The sequence below is a fragment of the Mastacembelus armatus genome, chromosome 6, assembly GCF_900324485.2.
Source record: "Mastacembelus armatus chromosome 6, fMasArm1.2, whole genome shotgun sequence".
Lineage (NCBI taxonomy): Eukaryota > Metazoa > Chordata > Actinopteri > Synbranchiformes > Mastacembelidae > Mastacembelus > Mastacembelus armatus.
The window spans coordinates 5489365-5516947 of NC_046638.1; the positions used below are offsets into that span (position 1 = coordinate 5489365).

The 27583-nt window shown below is 39.0% G+C and overlaps 1 protein-coding gene across 6 annotated transcripts in view; it reads right to left on the bottom strand.

Annotated features, from left to right (window-relative positions):
* Positions 1-238: 238 nt before the first annotated feature.
* The window catches only part of mon2 (MON2 homolog, regulator of endosome-to-Golgi trafficking), a 31233-nt gene continuing 3888 nt past the window's right edge, over positions 239-27583 (bottom strand). The window contains exons 2-36 of one of the 6 annotated variants that reach the window (XM_026310941.1): positions 25605-25668; positions 24374-24501; positions 21358-21489; positions 21042-21171; positions 20452-20549; positions 19985-20110; positions 19493-19687; positions 18960-19084; positions 18406-18545; positions 18106-18259; positions 17367-17557; positions 16884-16965; positions 16440-16621; positions 14997-15109; positions 14089-14193; positions 13622-13702; positions 13451-13524; positions 13194-13284; positions 12731-12832; positions 12085-12087; positions 11076-11186; positions 10137-10312; positions 9862-10024; positions 8712-9005; positions 8155-8353; positions 6907-7550; positions 6233-6376; positions 5407-5424; positions 4752-4880; positions 2900-3090; positions 2739-2799; positions 2537-2660; positions 2035-2242; positions 1313-1395; positions 239-980 (exon numbers count right to left, since the gene is read on the bottom strand). In XM_026310941.1, coding sequence (XP_026166726.1) covers positions 817-980; positions 1313-1395; positions 2035-2242; positions 2537-2660; positions 2739-2799; positions 2900-3090; positions 4752-4880; positions 5407-5424; positions 6233-6376; positions 6907-7550; positions 8155-8353; positions 8712-9005; positions 9862-10024; positions 10137-10312; positions 11076-11186; positions 12085-12087; positions 12731-12832; positions 13194-13284; positions 13451-13524; positions 13622-13702; positions 14089-14193; positions 14997-15109; positions 16440-16621; positions 16884-16965; positions 17367-17557; positions 18106-18259; positions 18406-18545; positions 18960-19084; positions 19493-19687; positions 19985-20110; positions 20452-20549; positions 21042-21171; positions 21358-21489; positions 24374-24501; positions 25605-25668 — 5025 coding nt within the window. In that variant the 3' untranslated portion in view covers positions 239-816. Of the gene's footprint in view, positions 981-1312; positions 1396-2034; positions 2243-2536; positions 2661-2738; positions 2800-2899; positions 3091-4751; positions 4881-5406; positions 5425-6232; positions 6377-6891; positions 7551-8154; positions 8354-8711; positions 9006-9861; positions 10025-10136; positions 10313-11075; positions 11187-12084; positions 12088-12730; positions 12833-13193; positions 13285-13450; positions 13525-13621; positions 13703-14088; positions 14194-14996; positions 15110-16439; positions 16622-16883; positions 16966-17366; positions 17558-18105; positions 18260-18405; positions 18546-18959; positions 19085-19492; positions 19688-19984; positions 20111-20451; positions 20550-21041; positions 21172-21357; positions 21490-24373; positions 24502-25604; positions 25669-27583 lie in introns of all 6 variants that reach the window. The other 5 variants (XM_026310939.1, XM_026310943.1, XM_026310940.1 and 2 more) reach the window with 5 other exon arrangements.

Genomic DNA, 27583 nt, shown 5'->3' on the forward strand with positions numbered 1-27583 from the left:
AGCCCAAACTGCAAAACTGTCTTTGGGAGAAGCTGCAGTACCTGAAGAAATAATCCTAATGCTTGTTATTATATTAGAATACTACAATTATCATTTTTCAATAAAGCGATATCATGGTTGATTATCAATATAAACTCTATAACTATAAATGGATTGTTACTAATTAAACTACTTTGCATCTACAAATTATATAGTAAGGAATTTAACATACACTGGGATCAAACACACTCACCACATAGACTGTAGAACTGTCCCATTTATTTTATACAGACAAGTACATCCCTTCTCAGATGGCTGGCTAAAGATGACATGGAATGTTACAGTAAGATTTGTTTTCTTGCATAAAATCCTCACTGTTGAAAATGTTGCAAAAGTCTAAGTGTTCATTTTTAAGATCAGTAAAGCCCTAGTTTTTGCTTTATTTTTTGTTTTTTTCTTACACCATTAACACTATCACCACACACTGTACATCAACTTGGCCTCATCAGAATAATAAAACAAACTAAACCCAGAGGCAACACTGCAATTTTTTTTTTATCTCTGTAGTTAACACAAGAGTGCAGCCAGTCTGTATGAGATGAGGGGGCAGGGGCGCTATCAGCTCACATGATAAGCATACAATGATGCATATGAAGGTGAGGGTCATCGACAAGGTCCGAGCGGGCCTTGAAGTGTTCATCGTAGGTTGCTTCATGTCACCGCAGATGGGGCTCACGTGGAGTTCATATCCATGCGCTTGTGGAGCACGTGGGTCGAGAAGACACATTCAAGATTTCTTCATTATTATATTATAAAAACAACTGAAAGCGAGCCTGGTCAGGACTCTCCATTCTGGACTCTGGAGACAGGCGGCTGCATGAAGTCTTTAAAGGGCCCCAGGGCTTCCTTCAGAGCTGAGCTCACCTCAGACGAGGAGCATGTAATGCACTCTACCAGTGTGGGGTACAGGGCAATCACCTGAGCCCATGTGTTGCTGTCCACTGCACACAGCGAACAAAAGAATACAGAGGAGGAGGGGGATGGGAGAGAGAGGAAGGATAAAAATATGATTTTTAATAAAACGAAATCAAAGAAATCATTCCCTTGTTAAAACTGTCGCAGCATATGGAAATGGTTTTGCTCCTTTATTCAAAAGATGATGTAATGCAAACAAAAATAATATCTTATATTTGAGCTTAATGGAAACACAAACCGTTCAACCCAAATTCAAGACAAACCTCATTTGAAAGCACTCCCAACTGTACTATGACACATTTATCAGAAATGTTTTTTTGTTTTTGTTATTCAATCCTTGACACAGTTTGATACTCACCATTCTCTGGCTGCGTCTTTTTAAGCGAGTCCATCAAAGTGCTGATAGCTTTCAAGACAAAGATAATCTCTGTCACTTGTTGCCTGAAATGAAGATGATGAGAGACCTGCATTAGCTACAAAGACATCAAATGATTATAACCTGCAATTGTTACCATTAGAGCACCAGCAGAAAAAAATAAGATAAGAGTGAACATCAACAACCGATTTAAGATATTTTGTGCTGAATGCACCCTTATAAATGAATAAACTTAACAGAATATATTACAGGTAAACAAACCAACACAGAGAAATTAAAACAGTCTGTGAAAAAGGTGACTTAAGGACTATATGTGAGAAAGTAAAACTAATATTCTCTCCACTATAGAGGTGATAATAAGCAAATTACTACACTGTGAGTATAACTTACATTTTTCTCTAAGCTACTAATGGTGCAATGTACCCACAGACATTATTTAACTCCCACTGTCTTAAAAAAATTAACGTATTGCAGAATTTAGTGTTCCACCCAACACTAAAATGCGGTGCCAATGTGTTTAAATATGATGGTTTTATGTGGATTACAAAAGAAAAATAGAACAATGATTGAAGGGTGGATGGAGCTCCGGTGGTCTGGGCTTTGCATTGCTAAATGTCTCAGACCTCTGTGCAACAACATGTTAAAAGACACAGGTTTAGAGATGCAACATAATACAATGTGATCAGGTGGACAGCAAGGTGCACCTGGGCAGGGGGCAGCGTCCACTCAATCTCTCATCCTCTACATAGCGTCGGAGGACATCTTGGGACCTCTTAAGGAGCACAGAGAGTGCCATACGAGAGATGTAGCCCTCCTGTGGGGTTGACACCTTGTTGCTGAAGGAAAACTGCAGCAGTGTCTCAAAGCACACCTTGGAAAAATCCTCCCTCATCCGTACATCGATCTCTGCTTCTGTTGAAAGAAAGTCATTTGCATTTTTGACAGTTATTTGACGCTGCTCTCCAGAGTGATTTACAGTGAGTGGCCAGACCGGGCTGTACTCTCTGGTGCAACACATGAAGAGTTTTGACAGGAGCGACTGTTGGAGATAAGTCACAGAGAGAGCTTTTGCAATGAACCAAGGAATTAATGGTTCCAGTAAGATTCCTCACTGCATTTGAACTAGCCTTTACCCAACCTGCATGTTAGTAGTCCAAGAAAAAAAGCACAGCCGAAATAATTTCAGCTGCTAAAGTCACTTCTTACCTGTGAATGAGGATGACTGTGAGTGAATGGAACCTTTATTCAGCATAGCCATGATCTGGCCAACAAAGTCTTTGGGTATGAAATTAGCAAACGGTAAGATCTCTGTGCTGATCAGCTGGACCACCTAAAATAAAGAGGACAATAAAGAGTTTGTGGGCAAACTCACAAAATCACACTGACACACTGCACACTAAGTATTTACCTCTACATCAATGGCTTCATTCTTCTGAAATTCCTGGATGGACAGATTATCTGGAGGTGAGCTATTCAAGGAAAACAAAAAAATGTGCTTGTTACTTAATCCTTCAAAAAAAAAATTCATATTGTATATAAACATGGAGAGCTAAAGTGAAAACTTTCTACCTTTTGGTAAATAGGAAGTCTTCAAAAGCATTTGCCAACTCCGGCCACATCGTATCAAACTTCCCAGATGAGGCATGCTGGCGTGCCACCGGCAGTCCAATCGACAACACCTTGAGCAGAGATGAAACAGCGAGCTTCCAGGTGCTCTCTGATGGACAGGCATACTTCAAACCCAGGGGCATTCTTAATGTCTTTCAGGTGAAGGGAAAAAGAAAGAAAGATACAGCAATAACTACCACGAGACTGAAACGCAAAGCAAGACTTCAAGGTAAAATCTGCACAACCAAGTGGATGACCCCAAAAGCGTTTCACCTTGTTCTTTTTTAAGCTGGAGAGGCTTTAATTCATAAAGTTAGCATCAAAGCAGTATAGGAAGACATTTTGTGCACCAGGCAGTGCTCCAATTCTACTAAACCAGAAAACATAACAGTCCATCTTTTGAGTTCTCTTTTCAGAGAACAGCTGGGTTCCCCAAGGTTGACATTGTAGAAGAACTGCTTTCTTGTTTAGCAAACAGAAAACATGTGGGCAGAGAGACTTAGATCTGTCCACTGGGAAGCTTAATAGCTCCCTGGGAAATTAACTCTCCTCAGTTGGGGTTTCCTATAAACAGGCTATGGAAAAAGAGCAGTTAAAGACAGGTGTGTCAGCTTTGAGAAGTTAAGCCTTTTGTAGACTTGCACTAACAAAATGTTTGGAAACCTAAACTGAGAAAACGTTTTTGGAAAATCCTGCAGATATTGGGCACTGACTGGCCATCACATCTACTACATAAGTCCTGAGATCAATACTATTAGAGAGAGACGTCAAGTGAGTTGCCCCGAGGCTGATGGACATGAAGAGACTCCCCAGAGAGCAAACAGAATTGTTTAGTTATTAGAAAAAGCACCAGAAGCATCTCTTAGACTCAGAAAGTATCTGCTGATAGGTTAACTATGAATGAGCATGAACTGACTATCTACTTTAGCTGTCCCTCTGAGGCTGCTAGAAACAGGCAGACAAAACACTGAACAAGACAGTTCATATTGATTCTTGTATGTCTTTTTTTAAATTACTGAGGCAGAGCAAGAAGCAATGAAAACTTATTACCTTTTAAAGATAATTTGGGGAAGATGCAACAGACAAGGTGCAATTTTAACATTTTGTTTAAAATTGTGTTTCTGGAAACCCAGTTAGTCAAATGAAAGATTTCACTGCCATCTTCATTTAATTTTCTGCATGTCCTGAAGCAAAGAAATGGTTCTTCAGCTCCTAAATACCACACCATGTTCACCAGCTAGTGCAGCTGTTAGGTGATTGGCAGGTCAAGTGTGTTTCTGAGTTTTTTACTGTAAAAAAAAGATGCTGATTAGAGCACTGAGAATAATCCAAGACAGTAAATCAAGGACCAGTAAAACCATGATGATGGGATAAAGCTGAAACCAGCAAAAGGTTCTTTTGTTTTTCTGCCATGTTTTATTCTATATGAATTTAAAACCCTTCTTATAATACCATATCTCATTTTCTGACTGCACAGGGTTAAACAGTAACTGGTGCAAGTAATTCAGGCAATTTTTTTTAAAGGAAATTTAAGTTCTTAGTCTCCTTAATGGTCTAGTGCTATAAAACAAAAACAAAACAACAAAAAAAAAAACAAATATAGGACTCAATGATGCCTCTCGCCTAATGTGACACATTACGTTTCAGCAGACAGAATGCATATATGAACAAAACATCTGAGATGCTCTGTTATTCATAATAATTCATAATTTCACAATTACAGTCCTGAAAACAAAATTGATTTTACTTACAACATTTGAGTAGTAATTTTGTGATGATGGAAACTGAATACCCCACACCCTGGTGTAAATACCTTGATGATGTTCTGCAGAACTTTCTCATTGATGACAGCTTTGTGGCATGCTGTTTTATGATACAGATCCACAACCACCTCCAAGGAGCGTTCAGCAAAGGGCACATAGTTTAAGGCAACCCATTCCGCCTGCATGGGTAACAACATTCATCAAGAGGAAAACAAAAAACAGGAGTGGACATTAGTCAAAATATCTAAAACCCATTATACCACCCTTTTGGCAGAGCCACACTGAAAGCAGTTTTTAAAGACACACTTTGTGAAAGTTTACAAGTAACACACAAATTTATGACTGTGATTATTAGTCCACTGCTTTTTTGTTAGGCTTATATGAGTACAGCTGAAATGTTACAGCCAAACAAATGCTACAAAGTGTGTCTGTAAAAATTAGAAACAGAACGATATATGTGCATATGAACATCACCAAACACAAAATCAACTGGGAATGGAACTGCACATGGGCTGTGCACACACAGGCATAACCACCAGTTAGTGGCAGGCAGAGAGGGGGGCATAGAGTGAGTGAGAGACGCAGATGAGATGTGAGAGCCTACCATGCGGTGTGATATCTCATCTACCGCAGAGGGTAGGTTGTCACCACTGAGCACAGCTTAGTACAACTATAGAGGGGGCTGTAGGAGATCATGGAACTCACCGGTGCAAACAGCTGGATCTAAAATGGTTATCCAGTGAGTAGTTCCAAGAAACAGAATAAGAGAAGATCGCAATTAAACTGGTGTTTTAAAGGTGTATTGAATTTGCAGTGGTATGATGGCTATATGAGAGTCAATAATCAGGGCCGATTTAGGGCTAAAGCACTCACTCCTAGAACAGGACATTTCAGGAGATCTGACAACACTGGATAAAAACCAAAAAGGCAATGAAGACCACCCTTATCATCTGTTTGGATGGGTGTGAATTTTGTTTGACCCTCTCGCGTCAACTATTTTAACAGAGTCTGATTAACAAAAGTGTCCACTACAAGGGTCTCAGTCTGGTCTGGTCTTCTCATACAGGAAAAAAACCAGAATGACATTCTGGATGAGACATAATGTGCATAACTTCTATTAGTATAACTGTACTAGCCTGTTGTCTCGGTATAGCACCTGCTGGACTGAAGAGAAATGAGAATTTTATGTGGTTTAACAAATCACATCATCTCAAGAAAGAAACAGTAAACAAAGCTGAACTGGGTTTGAACTGAAATACAGTGAAACATCTCATGTGTTGCCAGAAGGATGAAGAATGACAGAGGGGGTATGAAGATATTGTGGTTTGGGGATAGTAATAGAAGACTAGACCGGAACCTGTCAATCTTAAGGGTATGAAAGGTGACTGATTGTATGGGGGAGGGAGGGAGGTGTTTCATGAACATCACAACCAAGTGGCTGAAGAGAGAAAAGTGATGAGTAACAACCTACACCATCCGACACTGCAAATGAAAACCAAGCAGCTAAATGGTCAATTCTATGCTCCCCTACCTGGTTGTATTTGGCATTGGCCACGTGTTTGGTTTCCATCCTGCCGTACTGAGGAGGCTTGCAGGAGAACTCCACGAAGAGTAGCAGCTGTTCAAAGATGGCTGGGTACATGACCTGCAGGTTCTCAGGGCCCACACAGATGGCCTGCAGCAGGGAGGGAAAGCAGGAACAGACACTGCTGACACCCACCATGGGACTGCATGTTGCATAATTTAGCAGACTGACACATTGTTTCCTGGGCTGAGTTGACATGAAATAGGATTAAATCATTTTTTAATCAATACAAAAAGTTAATCTCCACTAATAGTGATAATTTATCATTTTGCAAAGTAATGATTTGTCTAGGTTGATTGGTCAGGGAGGGTGGACCTGTAGTATTCTTTTTTTCATTTTGTCATTCAACTCTAGTTGGTGGCCCACCCTGCCAAATGAACGGTATGGTAAATGGTAGGACTAGCTGCTTTTTTTCTTTTATACAATTTAGAAGCAATCTGGACAAGTAATCTGAACACATCACCTTTTGCTCTGAGAAACCATATTATGCTTCTTAGACCCTCAGGCCACCATGACAACCCACTTGGCTCTTATGCTATTCTGTATGCTGTATAATATACATTAAAGCTGTTTTTGGTGCAATTGTTTTTGTTTTTTGCCCATACATTTCTTTTGATCACCTTCTGCAAAACATCCAGAGCTGTGAGCACAGCTTCCTGCAGACTGGTTAGTACTGCCTCAGTGTAGGAGGGGAGGATGAAGGGGGAGGCATCACTGCTGATAGGCACAGACACAGCCCCGTGGAGGATGATCCCCAGCTTCTTCAGATCCTCCATACTGAAGTTGGCCTTGATGTGCTGGTAGAGTGCTGGGAAGATCTGGATCAGCGCTGTGAGAAAGGGCTGGCTTGGGATAAAGGAAAGCTTCTCTGTCAGGCCACTAGGTGGCCTTGTGCTTTCCGTTCCTGTTCTATACCATGTGTTCCATGCTGACCACCACAGTGTCGAGTCCTCTAAGGCTGAGTCCTCTCCTGGGGGAGGTGCCTGCAGCTCAGCACCATTGTAACATGTCAGTCGCTCCACTAATGAATCTGAACGTACCAGGGGTCTCCCAGGACCAGACGCTGACAGGGGGTCAATAAGCACAGGGGGTACACCCATAGCAGCAAGTGCATCACCTGTTTTGTCTGAGTCTTTAACAGGTGTAACAATCTGAAGGATCTCTTGAAAGCTCTTGAGGGCAGCCAGGGAAACCTCATTGTTTTTGCTGAGAGCAGCTGATTGAATGTGGTTCAGCAGCACTTCCCAGGCCTCAAAGAAATCACCTGCAGATACAAAGCAAAATAATTGATGTGTTAGTCTGCCAATTAGTAGTATGTGTCAGTTAAAAAAAAAATGAAGTAACTAGCAAATTGATATGTGAAGTTACAAACCAACCTGAGGCAACAGAGGCCACAGAGTCTACATAGCTCCTAATTATTACATTTTGTAAATATGAACACAAGCCTATTTTCAGTAATATATTATGTCCCTAGAGACCAAGAGATACATGGATATTATATTGACAACTACAGTCAATCATGGTTGTATGTGGGTAAGGCAGCCTTCCTCTAAGTGATTTTATATGTTGACTAGAAATGTGTTTATCTATTATGAATCACCTTTTGTCATTTGGCACTGACTGAGTTGCTGATCAGAGGGATGAGAGTAATTAAAGAGGAGCTTATTTTTTTTTATCATTCACATTATAATCTTGACCGCATGGGGTTTAACACGAGTTAATGAGTTATAATATATCAAGAAAACAGCAGGACAGTTTGTGGATGTTTTTAAACACTTAGCTGTTGTAAACTGTTACAGTGTGTCACAGTCCACATAACAGCATCAGACACTGTGGCTGAGCATCAGAGTAAATCTTACGTGGCTCACCTAATTGTTGGAGGAGATACCGTCTCGTGTTGAAAATGCGTGCCACCCCTGCTAGTGTCAGCACCCATGTCTCCGCCCACTGTTTTTCAGCTGTGTCACGTGAATGATGTATAAGGATGTTCCCACCACCAGACTCAATCTTCTCCTTGTCCGCTGTTGTGGACGATGTCCTCACACAATCTAGCAGGTGGAACAGTACCTAATGGTGACACCAAGATTATTTAATCATAAATTACTTCTTCCATCAAGTGAAAATCAGGACATTCTGCCAAAAACAGATCTTCAAAGAAAGAATATTTAGAGCTCTTTTTACCTTTAAGTCTGTAATCACTTCACATAAGAGAAGATTTAAATCAAACATAGATTTAAGGTAGGCATAAGAAAATTTGTTTCACCTTTTGATATATTACAGATGTTTTCCTGAATAAATACCTATTTTAAGTTATAGTATATATAGTTTAGTATTATTTTAACAGTTTTGGATATAAACAGCATGAATGACAGCTTCCTGTAATATAATTAAATCAATATAAGAATGACAAATTCTTGCATGTTACCTTCCAGACCACAATATGCCATGTTGGCTGCTGTAGCAGGGTCCCATGGGCAGCAATAGTGGAGAACAATGTCTGTCCAGCACTTTTACGCACAGCAGGCCGTGGGTCGACACACAGCTCACCCAGCTTAGCGTACAGGCATAGCCACAGGCAGTCAAACGGAGGGGCGGGGTGGAATGGCCTGTTGAGGGTCTCTCCTTTTTCCTGGGCTTGCTTCTGCAGAGCTTCCTCCTCCTTCTCTAACTCCTGTGTAATTGCTTCACCCCTCTGGAAGAAGTAGTCCGATATGTTCCACTATGGGTGAAAAAGGAAGTGGGGATAGAGAGTGTGGACATAAATTGAAGAGGACAGTTGGTTAAATGCTTGTAGTGCTTTTGTCAGAATCAGAAATAGGTTTATTGCCAAATAAGTGAGGGGTTCACATTATAAGGAATTTGTTTTGGTGAGATGGTGCATACATAGAGCATAGAGCATAGACATAACAAGTAACATATAATATATATTAAGTGTCCTAAATAAGCAGCATAGATAAAATAAAATAAAGTAAGGTGCAGTGAAATAAAAAAAAAAAACAAACAAAAAAAAACAGTATGTATACTTTTCTTATTTACAAAATGAATTTACAGAATGAGTTAACACAATGTGTGTTATCCTATTACTATAAAGTAATCTCACAGGAACTGCTTTACTCCAAGAGAAATAATCCTGCAAACCACAGATCAATATCAGGTTTTGCATGTCCTGAATAATGTACAAAGTGTCTGTGAAACGTCAGTAGAGTAGCTAAGTGCTGTTAAATTAGATAAAATAATGCAAACCCCAGAATTAAGTGATATTATAATTGTTTAATCGTATTAAACATACTGTTTCAGCTTTAAAACGATTGGAAAAGTGTCCACCCTGCCTCTCTCTTACAAATGTCAAATTTCAAGAATATTGTATGGGCAGCATGCGTCACCTTCCGTCTTATGTACATTCAGTCAGACTTGTTAATATATTCTACTAGTGGCCACTGAAAATCCCAGCAGTCTTGTGCATCAAATGTTTTTGCTGAGCATCTATGCTTCACATATTCTATTAGAGCACTAGCTGCTGTTTAAGTGCTACCATTAGAAATGAATGCTACAACACAAAGCATCTGTTGTCTCACCAGTAGGCCGATGGACGTGAGGCTGATGTTGAGTTCCTGATTCTGAAGGCCAAAGCTACCAGCTACATCCACTACAATCTGTAGGCACGTGCAAGGCATTGTGGGCAGGAAGTCTGTCACCACCAACTGCAGGCACTGGAAGGCTGTTCGGATCAATGACTCGCTGAAGACAAACAACACATGGCACACTTTGGTTGAGTTTAGATTCCTGAATTATTGGCAGCGTAACTGTATGAAGTGAAGTAAAACATTTGATTTCAACATCAGACTCCTACCCTTGGTCATTGCGGATAGCTCCTATGACACCCAAGACAAGGGGCCAGCCAGGTCCCAGGCTGTCGCCCTGGCTCTGTAGGATCTGCAGGACACTCTCCAGCTGTTTCTGGCGGATGTCTGCATGAAGCACGTTGGACAACTCCTTCAGGGGGTTCAACAATAGAAGCTGCAGTCGCTTGGGGATTTAAAAAATTAAATAAAAGGGAGATAGACACTGATTTATTAACTGAGACAACTATTGGCAAAGACTGAATATTTACTTTGTCAATGAATGTATTAAAATACTTAATACATATGCACATACTTTATATAGTACACATCCACAATTAATCCATATGAAATTTACAGTTGAATGCTGTGAATACAACAAAAAATGATTTTTAACTAATTTATTACATCTATATTAAAGTAGTGTAATGTAAACTCATGTTGGTAGACTTCTCCTGTAAAGTTGTTAAAAATAGTCTTTTTCAGCTTGTTCTGATGGAAACAAACAGCAGGTTACTTGCAAAACCTCAATTGTCTGATCAACACTGGTGACATGCAGGTAAACTAAAGGAAAACCCTGCATAAATGAGTGGAGAAACATAATGAATGAAGATGCTTGAGGCTCACTGGTACACTGAAAGCATCTGTCTTGGTCTGCATTGCTATGAGCCTCCACACTGTTCTCTGAGTCACTCTCTTTATCTGTCTCACCAAAGAGAAGGTCACAGACTGTGAGTGAGACCGTCTCTTTGCTTAAAATGTGAAGAACAGAAGTTCCTTTTGACATTTGGCACATACTCTTGACTACTTCTCAAATGTCAACCTTACAAACAACAATTATTAATGTGTTATACCCAGAAAGCACAAACAATATCCATCTATCTAATAAAATACTTGTGTCCCTATGATGATATGTAAGAAGGACAAGGAACCAAGAAGTAGCCACATACTTGATTTTGGGCTAGTGGAGGGTCGTGTTTATAGGCCAGGCCAGCTTTGATGAGTGCTGTCAATGCCTCAGCCCCCCATTCTCTCATCCTGGAGTTTGGGTGCTGGCAGACCTAATGGACACAACACATATAAACACAAGTGCAGACACATGCAATAACAGAGCTGATGCAGAGACTGTACAGTGTACACCAACAGCGTTTCCCAGCAGTGGTCACAGTGGGTGGGTGTGAAACAATTGGGTGAAATAAACCACAGACTGTGACAGAGATTGGGATCCCCTGTGATAATAGAATATGCTGTGACGCACAGTATAATCATAAAAGCTAGTTTAGATACGCACAGACAGGCCAAGTACACTTACTTGTACACTTCTGTGAAACTGCTAAAAATAAACTCCTGTTAAATTATTTATATTTAGCCTATAGGAAAGTCTATAGAATGTCCTTTTTTCTTTTATGGCAGCCATGCTTCAAAACGTTATAAAACTTTGCCTTTATGCTTACAGGCACAAAGGTGTACTGTAGGTGTACCCCTCCATGTATCCATTTATTAATTTGGCTCCCATGGGGTTGCATAATGATTAATCTTTATCTTTCTCTTAATCCTTATAGTCTTATACATTTGGAAGAAAAGCATAATAATGATGATCACAACATCTTTTTTCCTGTAAAATCATAAAAGCACTGAATTTAAACTTCAAAGAAAGATAAGCAACATTCTGTCTAAGCATCAAGTATGCTTTGCAGGTGTAGCTTTAGATTCTACTTTGTGATAAATCAGAGAGATCTGCAGATTGCGCAAAAGACAGTAAGATCAAACACTGGTAGCAGCAAAAAGACACTGGACACACTCTGACAAAGCAACCTCTCAACCCCAACATATTTATGCCAGACAGAAGGAGCAGGAACAGCTCTAAAAAAAAAAAAAAAAAAAAAAAAAAAAACAACTAAAGAAAAAAAAGAGAAAAAGAAAAAGCCAATGATTATGGAAGAGGAATTCTGAACTTACCTTCTGCAAAACAGACAGGAGTGCAAAAAAGAGGGGAGATAGACAAAGAACATTTTGAAGAAAACCTTTAGAGATAAAGCATAATAAAACTCTAGAACTGTAATTAATGCACGGGCCAGGGCAGTAAAAATGGTGAAACAGCTGAGAATTTTTTTCATATAGTGCTATTTAATAGAAATGATTAAAATATCACTGTGACTTTAGTTAAAAAACATTATACTAATTAAAAACGTTCAACTTTTCTATAGTTTTTAGTTTTCCAGATTCCATAGAGAAAAGTGATATTATTAGACCTGGTACTGAGTAAAGTAACTACAAGGGTCTAGCTAATGTTGGTGATTATTTTGACACTCTTTAAGCTTTATTCATTCATTATTTTAAAAGACTGGTATCAACTTTTCAGTGAGGTTTCTAAAGAGATCATCAGCATTGAAAAATGTCTTGATTAACCAAATTTAATTCTCTCTAGCACCCATTTTCAGACCAAACACTCACCAGTAAAATAAACTTTTTAGCAATGACATTAATATGCAACTTTAGCTGACACAATTATACTACCTCACACTATACTATTGTGTTATGAAAAGTTTTTAGAACAGAGGTTTTTATCTGCACCCCAAAGGATGTAGCTCTAAGCAAATGTTACCTCCAGTAAGTGACCAGTCAGAGGTCTCCACAGGATCTCTATACGATCCATGTTGACAAGGCCAGTCTCCAGGAGCTTGGCCACCGCAAAAAGAGATGGCTCCTGAAAGCAAGAGAGGAAAATAAAAGCTGCAGGTAAATACTCTGCTTTTTGACTTTGACTTTATGTGGCTCTCAGAAATGCTGCTTTGAGTCCAGCATTGCAGGACTGCAGTACAGCAAGTGGTTTTACACTTTTTACTGTTTTTACACTTTTTACACTTTTGTAAAAGGATGACTAACATCCTTTTACAAAAGTGTATTTTATATACTTGCTGTCAAACTGCTACATAAATAATGTTACTGGTGAATGTATGTTTTCAAAGATGTATTCTGACATTTTTACAAAAGGAAAATTACTAAATTTTAAAAACTGCAGTGAACCAAATTTCACATTAAAGCACCACAATACAGCGAGTCTTTACTTTGTTGTTTCCATAAGCCATTTCCATGGCCTCGAGGGAGAGGGAACAAAGCGCATTGATTAGGTGATGCAGAGACACATCATCCAGGTACCTAGATCACACAAAAAATACACACTGCATATTACATATGATTATTTTTCTGGTCAGTCCAATTAATATTTATGAAAACAACCAACCATAGCAGAAACATTTGAAATGCATATGTTCATTAAATGGAGTTTGTATTTTATTTTTACAGATGAAGAACTGGTCCTTACTGGGAGCTCTCAAATAGCCTGGACAAAATGTTGGAGATGACAGGCAGGTCTGTCATCACTGCTGTGGTCAGCACCTGTTCATGTCAGAGACATAAACACAGCCAATCTATAATCAACAAAGGTATTAGTAAAGTAAAATAAAAAAAACACATAAATAAATAAAAATCTCACTGTGCTGGGTCCCTCCACAGCCCGCCCAGGCTTCAGGGCACCACCCACCCCTGGCTTCAGCCCCAGGATCCACACTAAGTGCTGGGAGAGAAAAGTAAAAAGCTAAAGGAACTGAAAATAAGACAAACTACATTTACATCAACTGAAAGTCATGAAATATGCACTGACATACTGGCAGATAATGAAATTATTCACTCTAAAGGAGATGTAAAAAATATATTAAATTTAGACTCGACATACACTCTTGTCAACATAAAAAACTGTAAAGTAAAAACATTTTCCTATGTTCCTAAAGATTATTTTTAGCAGGTAATTTTCCCCCACAGACGATTCTTGTATAAATGTAATTTTGCATGGATACAGAACATGAAATATTGAATTTTCCTGGTCTAATTTTAAAGATAAAGATCTGTGCATTTGTGTGTGCTGTTACTTGTGGTAACAACACACACCAGGTGTAGTAGTACCTGCAGTGTAGCTAGTACCAGCTGCCAGGAAGTACCAAGCACAGCCCCATGGCAGTGGGCCAGGTTCAACAAGGTTCGCATACACTGGATGTTCTTGGCAGTCAGCTGACCAAGGGACAGACAGTTATATTATAGTACATTTTAATGCACATCATCAGGCATTTTGCACATTAGGCTCATTTCTTCATAGCAAATAATAACATTTGAAATTTGAATTTCACAACAATTTGAAACTGTAAGAAAATCTCAAGTTTTCTATTTGATATTGAAAATTATAAACTATTAGTAGCATGAAGTCTAATGGTCATGGTCATATGACCATGATAACAAAAATAAATTGGTAAAGTACATGCGTACAGTACGGTGAGAGCTGAAACTAGACAAAAACAATATGTTAACATGGCTATTACAAGAGGGAAAATTACACCTTAATGATTTCAGGGTAAAGGTCACTACCCATGTGTTTGAGACTAGTGCCCTCAAGGAGAATTTAATATGCACAGGCTTGTCTGACCTGCCCATGTTGATTATAGTTGTCCCTTATCTTAGCAGTTCCTTGTTAGAGTAAGCGTATCTGTTTCAATGTAGGTGTTATTGTAATGGGAGCATTGCAGAGTAGCCTAGTAAACAAACTGATTTACTAAGCATTTCAGTTTATCTGTGTCTAAAAACTTTAGAAAGATAAAAGTGGCACTGATGCTTTATGAATAGAATGACTGAAACAAAATACAGCCTTTCTTTTTGCAGCCATTCTCTCCTTTCCAGAAAATTTCTATTTGTGCAAACAATCTTCATTACAACAAATATTTCTCTGCCTCATTTTTATAAAACTGCTGCATGAATTAAATCATTAAATGTCAAGTGTAACCACAGCCTATTCATAATTGTGTATGCATGTGCTTCCTTACCACCACAGTGCCTTGGGGTTGGGCAGTGAGTGGCTGCCCCACTGCCACCACCTGCTGATGAGATTCACTAGAGGGACTGATAATCTGCACGCTCTGGCCCTGGATCGAGTATGCTGTGGACACACAGACATGCAAACACCCATCCACACATGCAGTAGTCAGTTTTTTGATGAGAATCAGTAATACACACAAACAGCATTTTGTTTTTTAACAAGTGCACGACATGCAACAAAAGCTTTCTTAATTAACTCAGAGGCAAACATCCACTGTGATTTGAGACCCAATTTGCTGGGTTTTTTTTTGTACAAGCTAATATGCTAATAAAGAATGAGCAATTGGTTTGAGAGCAGCTGTGTGTGTGTGTGTGTCTGTGTGTGTGTGTGTGTGTGTGTCTGTGTGTGTGTGTACATTTACATTCCCCAGACAGACTATATTTGGTGTTCCTAATTAGAAACCACAGTAAAATGTTATGGATTAATACAGTAAGAGTAGGCCAGAGTGCCAACAGGTTACATATTAAGCTCAGTTTAGCAGAAGGCGTGCTGCCCATATGGGATAGAGCTCATTAATTCAATATAAACATACATGACCAGAGGCAATATTCAGGGTTGGAAAGGGAGACTGTGTGGTAGTGTTATATACTGGATGTCAAACATTAAAGACGGAATACAAACTTGCATGCCAAACATGGCTCCAAATGATTTGTATTTTTAGCTAGGATGGAAGAGTGTGTATAGATGGAGTCTTGTTTAAAGAAATCCAGGTAACAACATTTCTAAGAACCACATTCCACAGACCCCCGCTCTACTCCTGACCTCAAAATTTTGGATGCTTCCAAGAGGACAGGAATGAAGAGGCTTTGGTCGGGATCTAAACAGGAACGGGGCGGCTTCGAGCGGGAATGGGGCAGCTTCAATCGACAAGAGAGGAATGGTCGGGACAGACTATCTTTGAAGCAGCTCAAAAACATCTCACGACCTCTAGAGAGTGCAAATAGAGTGGGAATGGGTCGGGAAGCACGGGAGTGAAATGGGAATAGGACAGAAGTTAATCGGCAACAGCGTGGATGGCATCAGGTCAGGAGTGAGTCATGAGGCAAAATATCACTGCCGCTCTCTGCCATTCATTCATTCATTTTGACTCATGATCCATTCCCAATGGGCCCGTTTAACACCTGACAACCAAACAACACCTCCAAGTTCCCATCAACCAACCGTTTTTGTTGCACAAGATGCCTCATCGTGCAAAGGCTACAAGAGGTATAGGTCAACGTAAGAGAGAGGTGGTGCAGGCACCTGCATCACCAGCTTCTAGTGTTGGCGAACATGCCGAGCTTTCACACACAGCGTGAACAGGTCCTGAGTTTGTGGAATATGGGTCTAAAGCAATGCATACAAATATCTTTTCTAGGTAGGTTTTAAAAGGAACATTTGTGCAAAGTACCTTTGCTGGAGAGGGTGGCGGCATTGCTGCTGAGAACAGTCAGGGCATAGTGAGGTGGCAGAGACGCCTTACAGATGGCTGTGATGAAGGCATCCCGAGGCGTTACCAGGCCCAGACGACCACATAGCGAAGCCATAGTCAGCTCTGCCTTAAGGATGCTCTCAGTGGCTGTCTCATCAGTGCTGAAATACATGACCAATTCATTTGAGTTGCATTGCTAGAAACCTGTTAACTCCTGTCAGCTGTTGACATTTTGAAATAGTGTAACACAAAATTAATTTGTACAAATTTAAAATGTTGTTTTCAACTGTGACAAGTATATAGGACAAATTAGACATTAGTATGGATCAAGATCAATATTAGGTTTTCTATGAACAATTAATTCTCTATTGCTTGACTTCCAAAGTTTGCCAGTCAAAAATAAAAAGGTAAGAGTCCATTTACCTAGCATCCAGAAGCAGAGACAGAGCAGCCAATAGACCACACCAGCAGGCACTAACCATCTCCTCCCACACCAGGTGGGCCTCTGAACAGAAAAACAAGGCATTCGCAAATTGATTCTGAATTATTTTACTTCAACTCAGACAGTATCAATTGAAAAAAGAAACAAAACATGCCTCCATTAAAAAAAAATCTTGTTGAATAAATAAAGATGTACAGTACAGGCACAATACTGACCACCAGGTGTCACTAAAGTAATACCACTCAAAATCCCAAAAAGGTTGGCAATCATGCAGTAAAACACAATGTTTAATTTACATAGATGCTCATGTGTTTTCCCCTGATGTTATTTCTTTAGGACACCTATTGTATGTTATAATTATGACAATAATTACTGTTAATTAATAATCCTACAGAATCCTCTGAACACTCCACTGCAATATGTAAGTTTGCTGTTCTACTTCTTTACAATGTTCCTATTCTTACCAGGTTGTAGCTGCCACTCCTGGTCGGGGTGGGTCTCCCTGAACTCAGCAGCTGCCTCCTCCTCAATGGCCAGTTCTCTTTCAATCATAGAGGTAATGCCCCTAACCAGGTCCAGCAGGGCACTGAAGGCTACAGACATGGCATAGCCCTCTGGGATAGATGGCGGCTCCACCTTGTCCAGCATCTCTAGACTGGAGGATAAAAGAGGCACAGAGGAAATTAACTGTGCATATGCACTAATGTCTCTTCAAACACTGACATGTACCACAGACAGTTTATGTCAGTTCTGTGAGGATACAAAACAGAAGTGCAACACAATGCACTGTACCATGTAGCTTTGTTTGTCTGACATAAAACAGCAGCCGTTGTTCTTACCAAACTTAGTGTTTAAGGCACTAAATGCATTAAAATGACTCGTCATAATAGGAAAAATTTGCTTAATGTAGCTTTCATGTAGCTACCAAAAAGAACTTCAGCGACATCAAAAACCCTTAATCACTCTCAGAAAGGAAGGTTTTAGGAAGGGAAATGTAATTCTGTGCCTCTTAAAACCTTCCTTTCGTGTGAAATATTAAGAACTAATGACAATAGCGTTAAGTCTTGCTTGCTGTGATCAACTCCTCCAGTGTTCACTTCTCCTCTGGGTGTGCTACATGAATGAAGTATTTATTTACATAAAACATGGATAAAGGGAGTCAGACACGTGACCTATTTAAGTTTGTGTAGTGACTGTACTTACTAGGTGGCCTTGGCACTTCCCTGTACACTAACAGTCATGAGGGGGATCCAGGTACCTCGGTATTCAAATGCAGCCTGTGTGGTCAGGTTGCCACTGACCCCTCCTGTCCCTGGGCCACCCTGTGCTGCACCCTGGGCCCCTGAACCTAAGCCTCCTAAAAATAAAATCAGAGAACAGTGAGGTTTCTTGAGCTGAGAGAGGCCTTACACACTAATTAGTGTACAATAGTGCTATAGAGCTCAAAATGTAGACTTTATTAATTAAAAATGACAAATCAGATTAAAATCAGCGTTAACTGACCGGTAGGTGGACTGACAGCAGCGCTGTTGCCTGCATTGGGGACAATGAAGAGGGACTGGATGAAGGAGCCCAAAGCGTTTACAATATCTCTGAATACTTTAGTCGAGTGCTGCTTCATGTCGTATGACTGGCAGAATGAACTGAAAAAGGAAAACAGCAAATTTAAAGGTCACAGTCCACAGAACAATATAGTAAAAAAAAAAAAAAAACACACTTTCAGGACTTCTCAATCTCTGCTTGACTCAGGTTCAGTTCTGCGTTGTCAGATTTAGCTCACTGTCGGGTAGAGTGGTATGTTTTGTAAAATTAGATCTCTGTTGTATCCAGCAGCAGACAATCAGCAATTAAAGAAACACTGGCCTATCATGATCAGATACATTGTACTGGTTACTCACTAAGGAGTCCATAAAAAAAAAAGATTATCAAAACACATCCAGTCTTTTTTCACTCAGTGTAGTGGCAGAACATGACAACAGGAAAAATGTTTCAAGTGTTGAGACGCATTAACTAAAATGTGTGCTGTTTTTTTTTTTTTTAAACCCTCCTTTTCTTACCGTAATAAATGTGGCTGAACACATAGCCTATGGACTGATTCCACAGCCACTGCTCTCAGCCATTGTGGCTTCTCCCCATCCAGAAATTTCACCAGCAGAGACAAGAAGATCTCACACTCAGTCACCTGCAGGACAAGCAGACACATATCAGGCAGTGACAGATGTTTGAACTACCAAACACAAGGAGATTGTCCTTTAACTGTAAAAATCCACAAAATCCCTTTATGCTTTGATGAATCTACTGTGTGGATAAACTAATTTCTTGACAGATATGAACAAGAAAAAAATGTGTTTTAAAGAATGATCTAATATCAGTAAATAAAAGTTACTACAATGCTTAATTACTCACAAGTGAGTAGCTAAGCTCATTAAAGTGCCTGGAGCAAAACTAAGACATTACTGCTAGTACACTAATCCAAGGTTAATCAGACCATAATGTATTCTCTGCATGTTCAAGAAACTCCTGCACTCATAAATCATCTATCAGACAACAGTTCTGGTCAGTAGACCGTCACTGAAGATTGGTTCCTTACCAGTAAGCTATAGAAGTGCTTGATGAGGACTGAGACTACACGCAGCAGCCTCATGCAGATGGGAAAGTAAGGTTTCTCCACAGGTGCTGGTGAAGCAGCACTACTGCTGCCCTGGCGGAACTTGATGTTAGGGGAGAAGAGCTTGATGACGAGGGGGCAGACCCGTTCTTTCAACAGGAAACTAAACTCCTGGTGCTGGGTAGAAAAACAGAGTGTTAGTGGGGGGTGGGATCAAGCCAAACAACCTCAAGTGGTAATACCAAGACTAAGTACTGTAAAAAGTATTCGCACTGAACTGAATCTGACATTAAGATCATTCTAACCGTACTAGACCTTGACACAACCAAATCAAGAACAGACACATAAAATCAGTGATGCCATTTTTTTAGGTTATTTTTTTCTTGTGTGTGCAGTCCTGGATTTATTTTCTTCAGTTTCTATCTGTAGTCTCACTTAATAACTGTTATCTGTGAAATGTAAGGCTGAATGTACCTGTAAGAATACCCCAGGAAAATCATTAAGAACGGACTCCAAAAGCTCTAGGCCAAAAGTGCGTGTCATCTCAGTCATGCCAACCAGCCAGTAGGGGGCATCAGCATTCACCAGTTGGCACAAATCCTGCAGGAAGGTGCACAGCAGGACTTAAAACAATGGAGTTTTATGTCATACTCACATCACAGTGAAACAGTACAGTCACTGAGCTATGCTGGGAGGGCAAGCATCATTGGTGAGGTATGACAAGGAACCTTTTGAATCAGTAATAGCAGAAATGAAAACAATTACAAATATATTGTAAACAAACTCAGATTTGAGAGGTTAGTAAAATCAGTAACTGCCTTCTGTGGGGACTATTTTGATATCTGTCTCTGTTCCACAAGTGATTAGCTTATGAGCCAAATTTGCCACTTGAGTGTCACCCAAACACTGTCTAGATGGCTGCTGTCCCCTGGTGGTCATACCTGGAATAGCATGTAAGCATCTTTCGCACTGGGCCTCAGAGTGCTAACAGACCGCCTGTTGGTGTTTCCATGGACAGGAGGAGGATGTTCCACAATGCCTGTGGGGTAAATACAAATGTATATTTTGGAAAATAGGTTATTCAACAGGCTAAGTATTCTCATTAAGGATGTTACTTATCAATTTTAATGATCAGTATCTGATTACTGGTGTTGGTTGCTCTTGGCTTATAATAAAAATTCTGAAAAATGTCCAGAAGTTAAGCTGATGAGGAAATGTTATAACTGATAGAGAGGACGGCTAAAACTAGTGAAACACAATACAAGCTGGGAGGAAAAAAATCTTCATGTTCCTTAAAGAGAACGACTAAGCTGTTGTTGGACTTTGGTTTTGGCAGTAACAACTTAACACCCTTGACTTTAATCCTTCAGTTTGAACTTGACTCCCCATGGATCTTATATATAACCTGTACATTACTCTGTACTTTCTATACAGACACTTAACTATCAGTGCACAATGTCATAAACAGCACCCTATTAATGTTTTAACACTATCATTACAGTGACTCCCAATTTCACCAACACCCTCTGACCTTTGAAACGTTCATCCTCAGCCACCATCCTCTCAAACACCACAGTGACAACCTGCCTCACTGTGGCAGCTGCTGTGTTGTTTGTGATGTTGTCCTTGGTGAAGTGAAGACGGAAACACAGGACAATGGCCTGGAGAAGGACAAAACATAAAAGTGTATGCAGCAACTGTAGATATAGATGTTGTAATAGTCTAACCAGAGAGGGACGGTCTTAGTATTTCATATTAATCAGCACTGTGTTACACTGTTACATAGACTGGACTCAGGCTGAAATGTTGGGTTTAATAAATAAAGATCTTTATCTGTGTGTATGTACCTTGGAAAGTACTTCATCATGTACGACTGTGTTGGTGGTTAGCAGGACCAGGACTGTCTGTAAAAGTTTTAGCTCCTCCAAACCATTTTCCATCAGCTGCCACAACATGTTGATGATGTTCCCTGCTGCTGCCTGTTATGTACACACAAACACCTTAAATTTAAATTGCAGTACACACATGTCAACTTCAGGAGGCTCCATCATCGCTACAGGCTTGCAACAGGAAAAAAAACTAAAACAAGTGAGAGCTCAGCCTGAGGTCATATACCCCTAAATAAAAACATGCACAAAAACACACTTGTGGGACCAGCTGATGCTGGCTGCTTAGAGGTCACCACATCATAGAGTTCAATAACATAACAAGTCTAGCTGCCACATACCATTATGTTTGTTGATGCTACCAGAAAGGGACACTGCATGTCTTTTCTTGGGTCAAGCTGTCCAAAATACAGCTACTTTTCACAAATTTTCTCTGAGCTGCTCTTATGTGTACTAACTGGTTAGAGTCACTAGAGGATTCTATACAAACAAGAAAAAAAAAGCATTCATTTCCATTTCATAACAGGATTTTGCAACACTGAATTATTGAATTACAGAATTATTTTAATTACAAATAGATCCATCAGTTATTTTTAGATGAATTCATTACTAAATGAATCAATGAGTCTATAAAATAACACACTATTACTATATGATTCTCAACAGCCCAAAACCAAACCAATGACAGTACATTTAACCATTTATTAAAACAACAAAATAATCAGCAATTCTTTACATACAAGATGCTATTTTTGCTACTTGAATCACTTATAAGTATATAACAGGATTTAATAAGGACATTTCTCTGTAATTAAGTTGCAACTCCCAAACATTTTTACATGGGTGTGGATACAACTGGCATGCATACTGCCTCAATGTTGACTCTGTTAATGAACGTTAATGAATCATTCAACAGCAGCAACCATGTTTCCTGACACACATTTTATTATGTAGATGGGGTTCAAGAGCACATAATTGCCTTTAGAACTGCTTTCAGAGCAGAAGCTGCCCAGGTTTGGAAACATTGACAGTTTTGTCCTTGGGGTGTTGCACAATACCAGATGCCTTCAGAGGTGTGCCATCAGTAAGAGGGAATTCAGTGTCTGTTCTGTCTTTTTTTCTTTCAAGACATCTGAAAAGATCCCTCCATTTTCTCAAGGAAACAAAATGACATTAACTATCTCTATATTGTCTTGCCATGACCAAGTATCTGAAAAGGCTCTCTCCTCTGACACCTTAAGAATCAATATTGAGGTAGGGTAGCTTTGTCTTAGCAGCTTTTAAAAACCCATAGAGCAGAGCTGCTGATGAGATGGAGTGCTGCTAAGCAGAGAAAAAGAAAGTTATAATGTTCAATGGCTCAGAAAATGTGTGTTGTTAAATATGTGAAGTGTGTGTACTAGATGCTTTAGGTGTTTGTTGGATGCAACAGTGTGATAACCACTCAAGGAAAAAGAACTGTGGCAGACAGCAGAAAAGAAGAAACAGACCAAATGCTACCTTAAAAGGCCAAGAAAAACTCCCTAAACTCCAAACATGTCTCTTACAATCAAGCTGAGTTGTCTTTGAAGAAGACACAGTTCACCTTCTCATGTTTACCCAATATACCCTAATAGCCAGCATCTTAAGGTTTGTCAACTGGTGCTGAAACCATTAGTTGAGGCAACAGAGAGAATAATTAAATTCACAAATTTTTTATAAAGCAAAAAAGGAAGACATGAGCTTACACAGAACAGGTAACAGCTTCTGTCAGGGTTTTCTGGTCTCTCTCTTATACATGATTGTATGTGAAAATGTCACTCTGGGCAGTGGTGAAAGTAAAATGGGCCTTTAAAAATAATTTTCAGATACTTTGTCAGAAAAACGAAAAGATGAATTAGTAATCATACTAAGTTCCAACAAGAAGCTCCAAAAGTGGTTATATAGTTAAAAATTACACTAAGTAGCCTGTAATGTCACTTTTGTGAGAGGGTTCATTCTGGGATTGCAGACACCTTTGTCTCTCCGACCAAAGGCATAAGCAGTGAAACCTATGCAAGCCTAATTAAATAAATGACTGACATCAAAATGAGAAAAAAAAAGCACTGGATGTCTCAATAAGCTTTTTATAACAGTTTTTACAGTATATGCAGCAGCTCTAGGGTACCAGCTTTAAAACAGCACTGAACTCATGTCTAACTCCACTTGGGTTATTTAAAAGGTTCACAACTTTTTCATATGTTACCTGACATTAATCTACATATATCTTTAAGATATTATTACATTTGCCTATTTAGGTACCTTTGGGGCTAAGTAAGTGCCATTACACATGAAGATCATAAGCAACTATTGGAGCATCCCAGTAATTCTTCCAGGTCAGTGGCATTCTCAAATACAGAAACTCTAGACTTGGCACAATGAAAATCCAAAATGGGTTGTTCAAACACAACGATAGAGAACAACTGCAACACAGAATGAGTTGTAAGAAGGAAACGGGTTATTATGCTTTAGACATAGCTACCTGTGATACATTTAGATTATTCACTGCAATATTTATGTTATCTAATTGAGTATTGATTCCTGTATTGATCTGAATACATCACCCTTAGCGTATGAGAAAGTATACGGCTAAAGGGGTAGGTTAATTTAAATTTGCAGGCATGTGTAAAATAAATGTACAAATATTTAAACACTGATCTGTCATTAAACATAACACGCATTTATTTGGCTGGTGAATTGGCAAGTGAATTCGTACAATTAGTAGTTATACCAACATACAGTATTACAGTTTATATAATATTATAACATGGATCTAAAAGACCTCAAATTTTCTTGACATATCTAAACAAGCTACTGCATATTTATCATTTATCATAACATTTTTTTTTTTTTTTTACTATACTGCTCATTGATCAGATGTCTAATAAGGAAATCTCTACATGTTGGTGCACATATCACAATGCTGAAAATAAGCCAAATTGTAGTGTTTGGTCCTCACCTCTGATACCACCTCATGAGACATGAGTCTCTGGATGGCAGCCAGACACAGCTGAGTGATCTTAGGCTCTTTGGTGCCACAGCCCATCAGAAAAGGCTGCACAACCTCTGAGCTGTTCTCCTTTAGAGCTGCAGGAAAAGGACACAGATAAGGCTAAAATGTCACCATTATTGTTTTTATATCTTTACAAACAGATTTTGGGAAACAAAGCACATTATTACTGTATGTTATAGAACAGGTAAAGATTCTGTCATTTGATGTAAAACTCTAAAATCGAAATAGTATCCAATTTCAATATAATCTTGGATTTTTAATCTGTAATGATTTTTTTTATGACAACACATAAAACTAAGTGTGTGTCCTTCATTTCTCCTGTCTAATCAGAATGTCTTGATCCAGTGCTTTACAGTTAGCTCTCTATGATTACCAGCCTCTTTACCGTAGTTTTAGTTGCTACTACTGTGACAACCAGCAAATCCACTCTGGAAAAAAAGACACTCTTCAGCAGTGAGAGACTGTGCAATTCACAAAGGGGCAGCTGGGGGTAGACAGTCATCGGTGGAACTCAGAAAATGTCGACTATGTGTCAACTCCGCAAATGTTACAAAAGGCTGGACTTTGTTTATCATGACTGCATTGAAACAACTTCACTATGATGATGACAGACCAGCCACACTTCAGTGTTTTGCAGTAAATACAGAACACACACTTGCATCATCAGATAAATGGGTCAATCAAAGTAATTTATAAACAAAGCTAAGGAATAAGCACTATGACAATTTGTTTTTGAAGTAATAAAAGGTCAAGAGCTTACTCTACATATGCTTAATTCACATTACAGGCTCCATAAATAAAATCATCAAATATAGTTGATATAATTTTGTACATTTCATCCAATGTCATGTGAACAAGAAAAGATTTTCATTTATACAGAACGGTGCATATTAAAGTATTTACATTGAGAAAAAGATTTGATGTAGATATACCAGAGATAATGTTCAATACAGCAACTCTACACCTGTATTCCAAATCAAACAAAGCCCTATTAAGATAAAGAATAACCCCACTGACATCAATTTCAACCTAAATGACTCAAACAAATAGAACATATTGTGGGAGAATTCATTAGAGTTCATCATTTTCAAATCTGATTGATATGCACCCTGTGATAAGATGGAAAATAGTTATCTCAGTGGTGATTAACCACAACACTTCTCACTTTCCTACTCACCTGCCAGTATGTCTGTATTCCTGGCTGCAATGGTCTTAATTTTCACAATGCCAGACTCTGCAGCCTGGGGGGGAATAAAAAGGAAAAATGTAGGTTAGTTAACATTTCATGTAACAATGTATCAGAAAGTGCTGATAGTGCACCCCCACGGTACTATCTGCAGTAGCCACTACTTCTTGTAATGATGGCCACAGGGGAGAAATCGAAAGGGCAGAATTGGGGGCTAGTAAATCTACAAAGGCATCAACTTAAGAAGGATGAGCTGGTAGAACACAATTTCCACAGAGGGGTGCCTGGCAGGGGTCAGAAGGCACAAAATGGAAAAGGGGAAACAAAAATGTCAAGACAGCGAAAGGGTGGAAATGGGGGATGACACAGAGACAGACTAAATGTGAGTCAGTCTGTGTGAGAACAACACAGAACACTGAGGTTTTATCAGAACACAGAGATGGATCTATCCTTCTACAATGACTGCAAGTTTTCTCAGCAGTGACCATCACTACACCCTTTCACCCTTCCTACTCATCTTTTCCCAAATGGTCTATTCTCTGAGTTTTATCTATTGTGACCAAAGGAAAACATCACTTTTTACACTGCAGTTCAACTATTTAAAAGGTATAAATAGTCAATGCAATGAGTATTTGGCATCTACCCACATGAAGCACATGGTGAAAGGCAGTCTATGAGAAATAAAGCAATGCCAGTAATTACGATGTTTATATCACTGTCATGCCCTGCCACACATTTAGCTATTCTGTTTTTCTGTTTTTCCCCCATTTAGTGCTTATCAACACTGTAGATATAACTTCCTTTCAAATATTTAGTATTTAACCAATTCCAATGACTAGTGTGTAAACTCCAAAACTTTTTATCCTATAATCTCTACAGTAACAGAAATCCAGTATAAATCCAATAATTGGAGATTACAACAGAATTTTTATTTTATTTATTTATTTGTGAATACTACCAGTTCAAGCTTCATCATATATCAGTGAAAAAAAACAAGAAAAAAAAAAAAAAAATCAGAAGCCATTTTAAAATTCATTTCTGTGTTTACAAGTACTGTAATTATAACACAGTCACAAAACTTTGGATTGAATGCACTTTGGGGAGACAAAATGCAATTGCTTTTTACATCAGAGTGCCTGAAATATTTGGCCTATCAGCCATGAGGTCAAGCTACAGCTGAAGTCAACAATTCATAATCTCATAAACCACTGGTTTCTGAGCAACCACAAACTGAACCGGCCTATTAGCAAACAGCTTCTTAAAAAAAGTTAATCTTCAAAAAATTCCAGTCTGCCTCTTTTCTTTTGTTCCTAAAACAAAGCCAGAGTTTTTTAAAGAGGGAGGAGGAGAACACAGTTTTCAGACACCTTCACACCTGTGAACCAGTGAGACTATCAACACCCATATACCACAAAGTAACCTATCTACAAAGTGTGCAACAGATCACTGTCTAGTTAACTAAAATGAGCAACCCAGAAATTCTGCAGCCTGTGGCAGTGACATCAAGCTCATATCAAGCTCATTTAAAATGCTTAAGACGAGATCCTCATTTGTAGTTGTGAAAATGTGTTTAAAACCAGAAACCACATTAATGAGACAATTAACCTGATGTGAGAGTCTTGGCCCCCAGTATGTTGCTAAATGAGGTACGGCGATAATTTTATAGCTTCTTGACTATATCTGCTGAGTGTGATGATAAGATGCAAAAGGGCATCTTAAAAAATGATCCTAAATGATCTCACCTGCACAACTCCTCAAAAAGATATTTTCTTTGCAAAACCTGAAGCTGTGAGTCTATCTAGTAATTAGAGAACAAGAAAACCAGTAAATACCTGCATTTAGAATAAGAGATTTTGGATTTCCATTTGTTTTGAGTACCAAGTAGAGTCATGTGCTTTAACTTGGAGCCAATGACAGTGAATTTCCAAACTGGAGATATTGGCCTACTGATTCACTGATTCCAAAGAGGA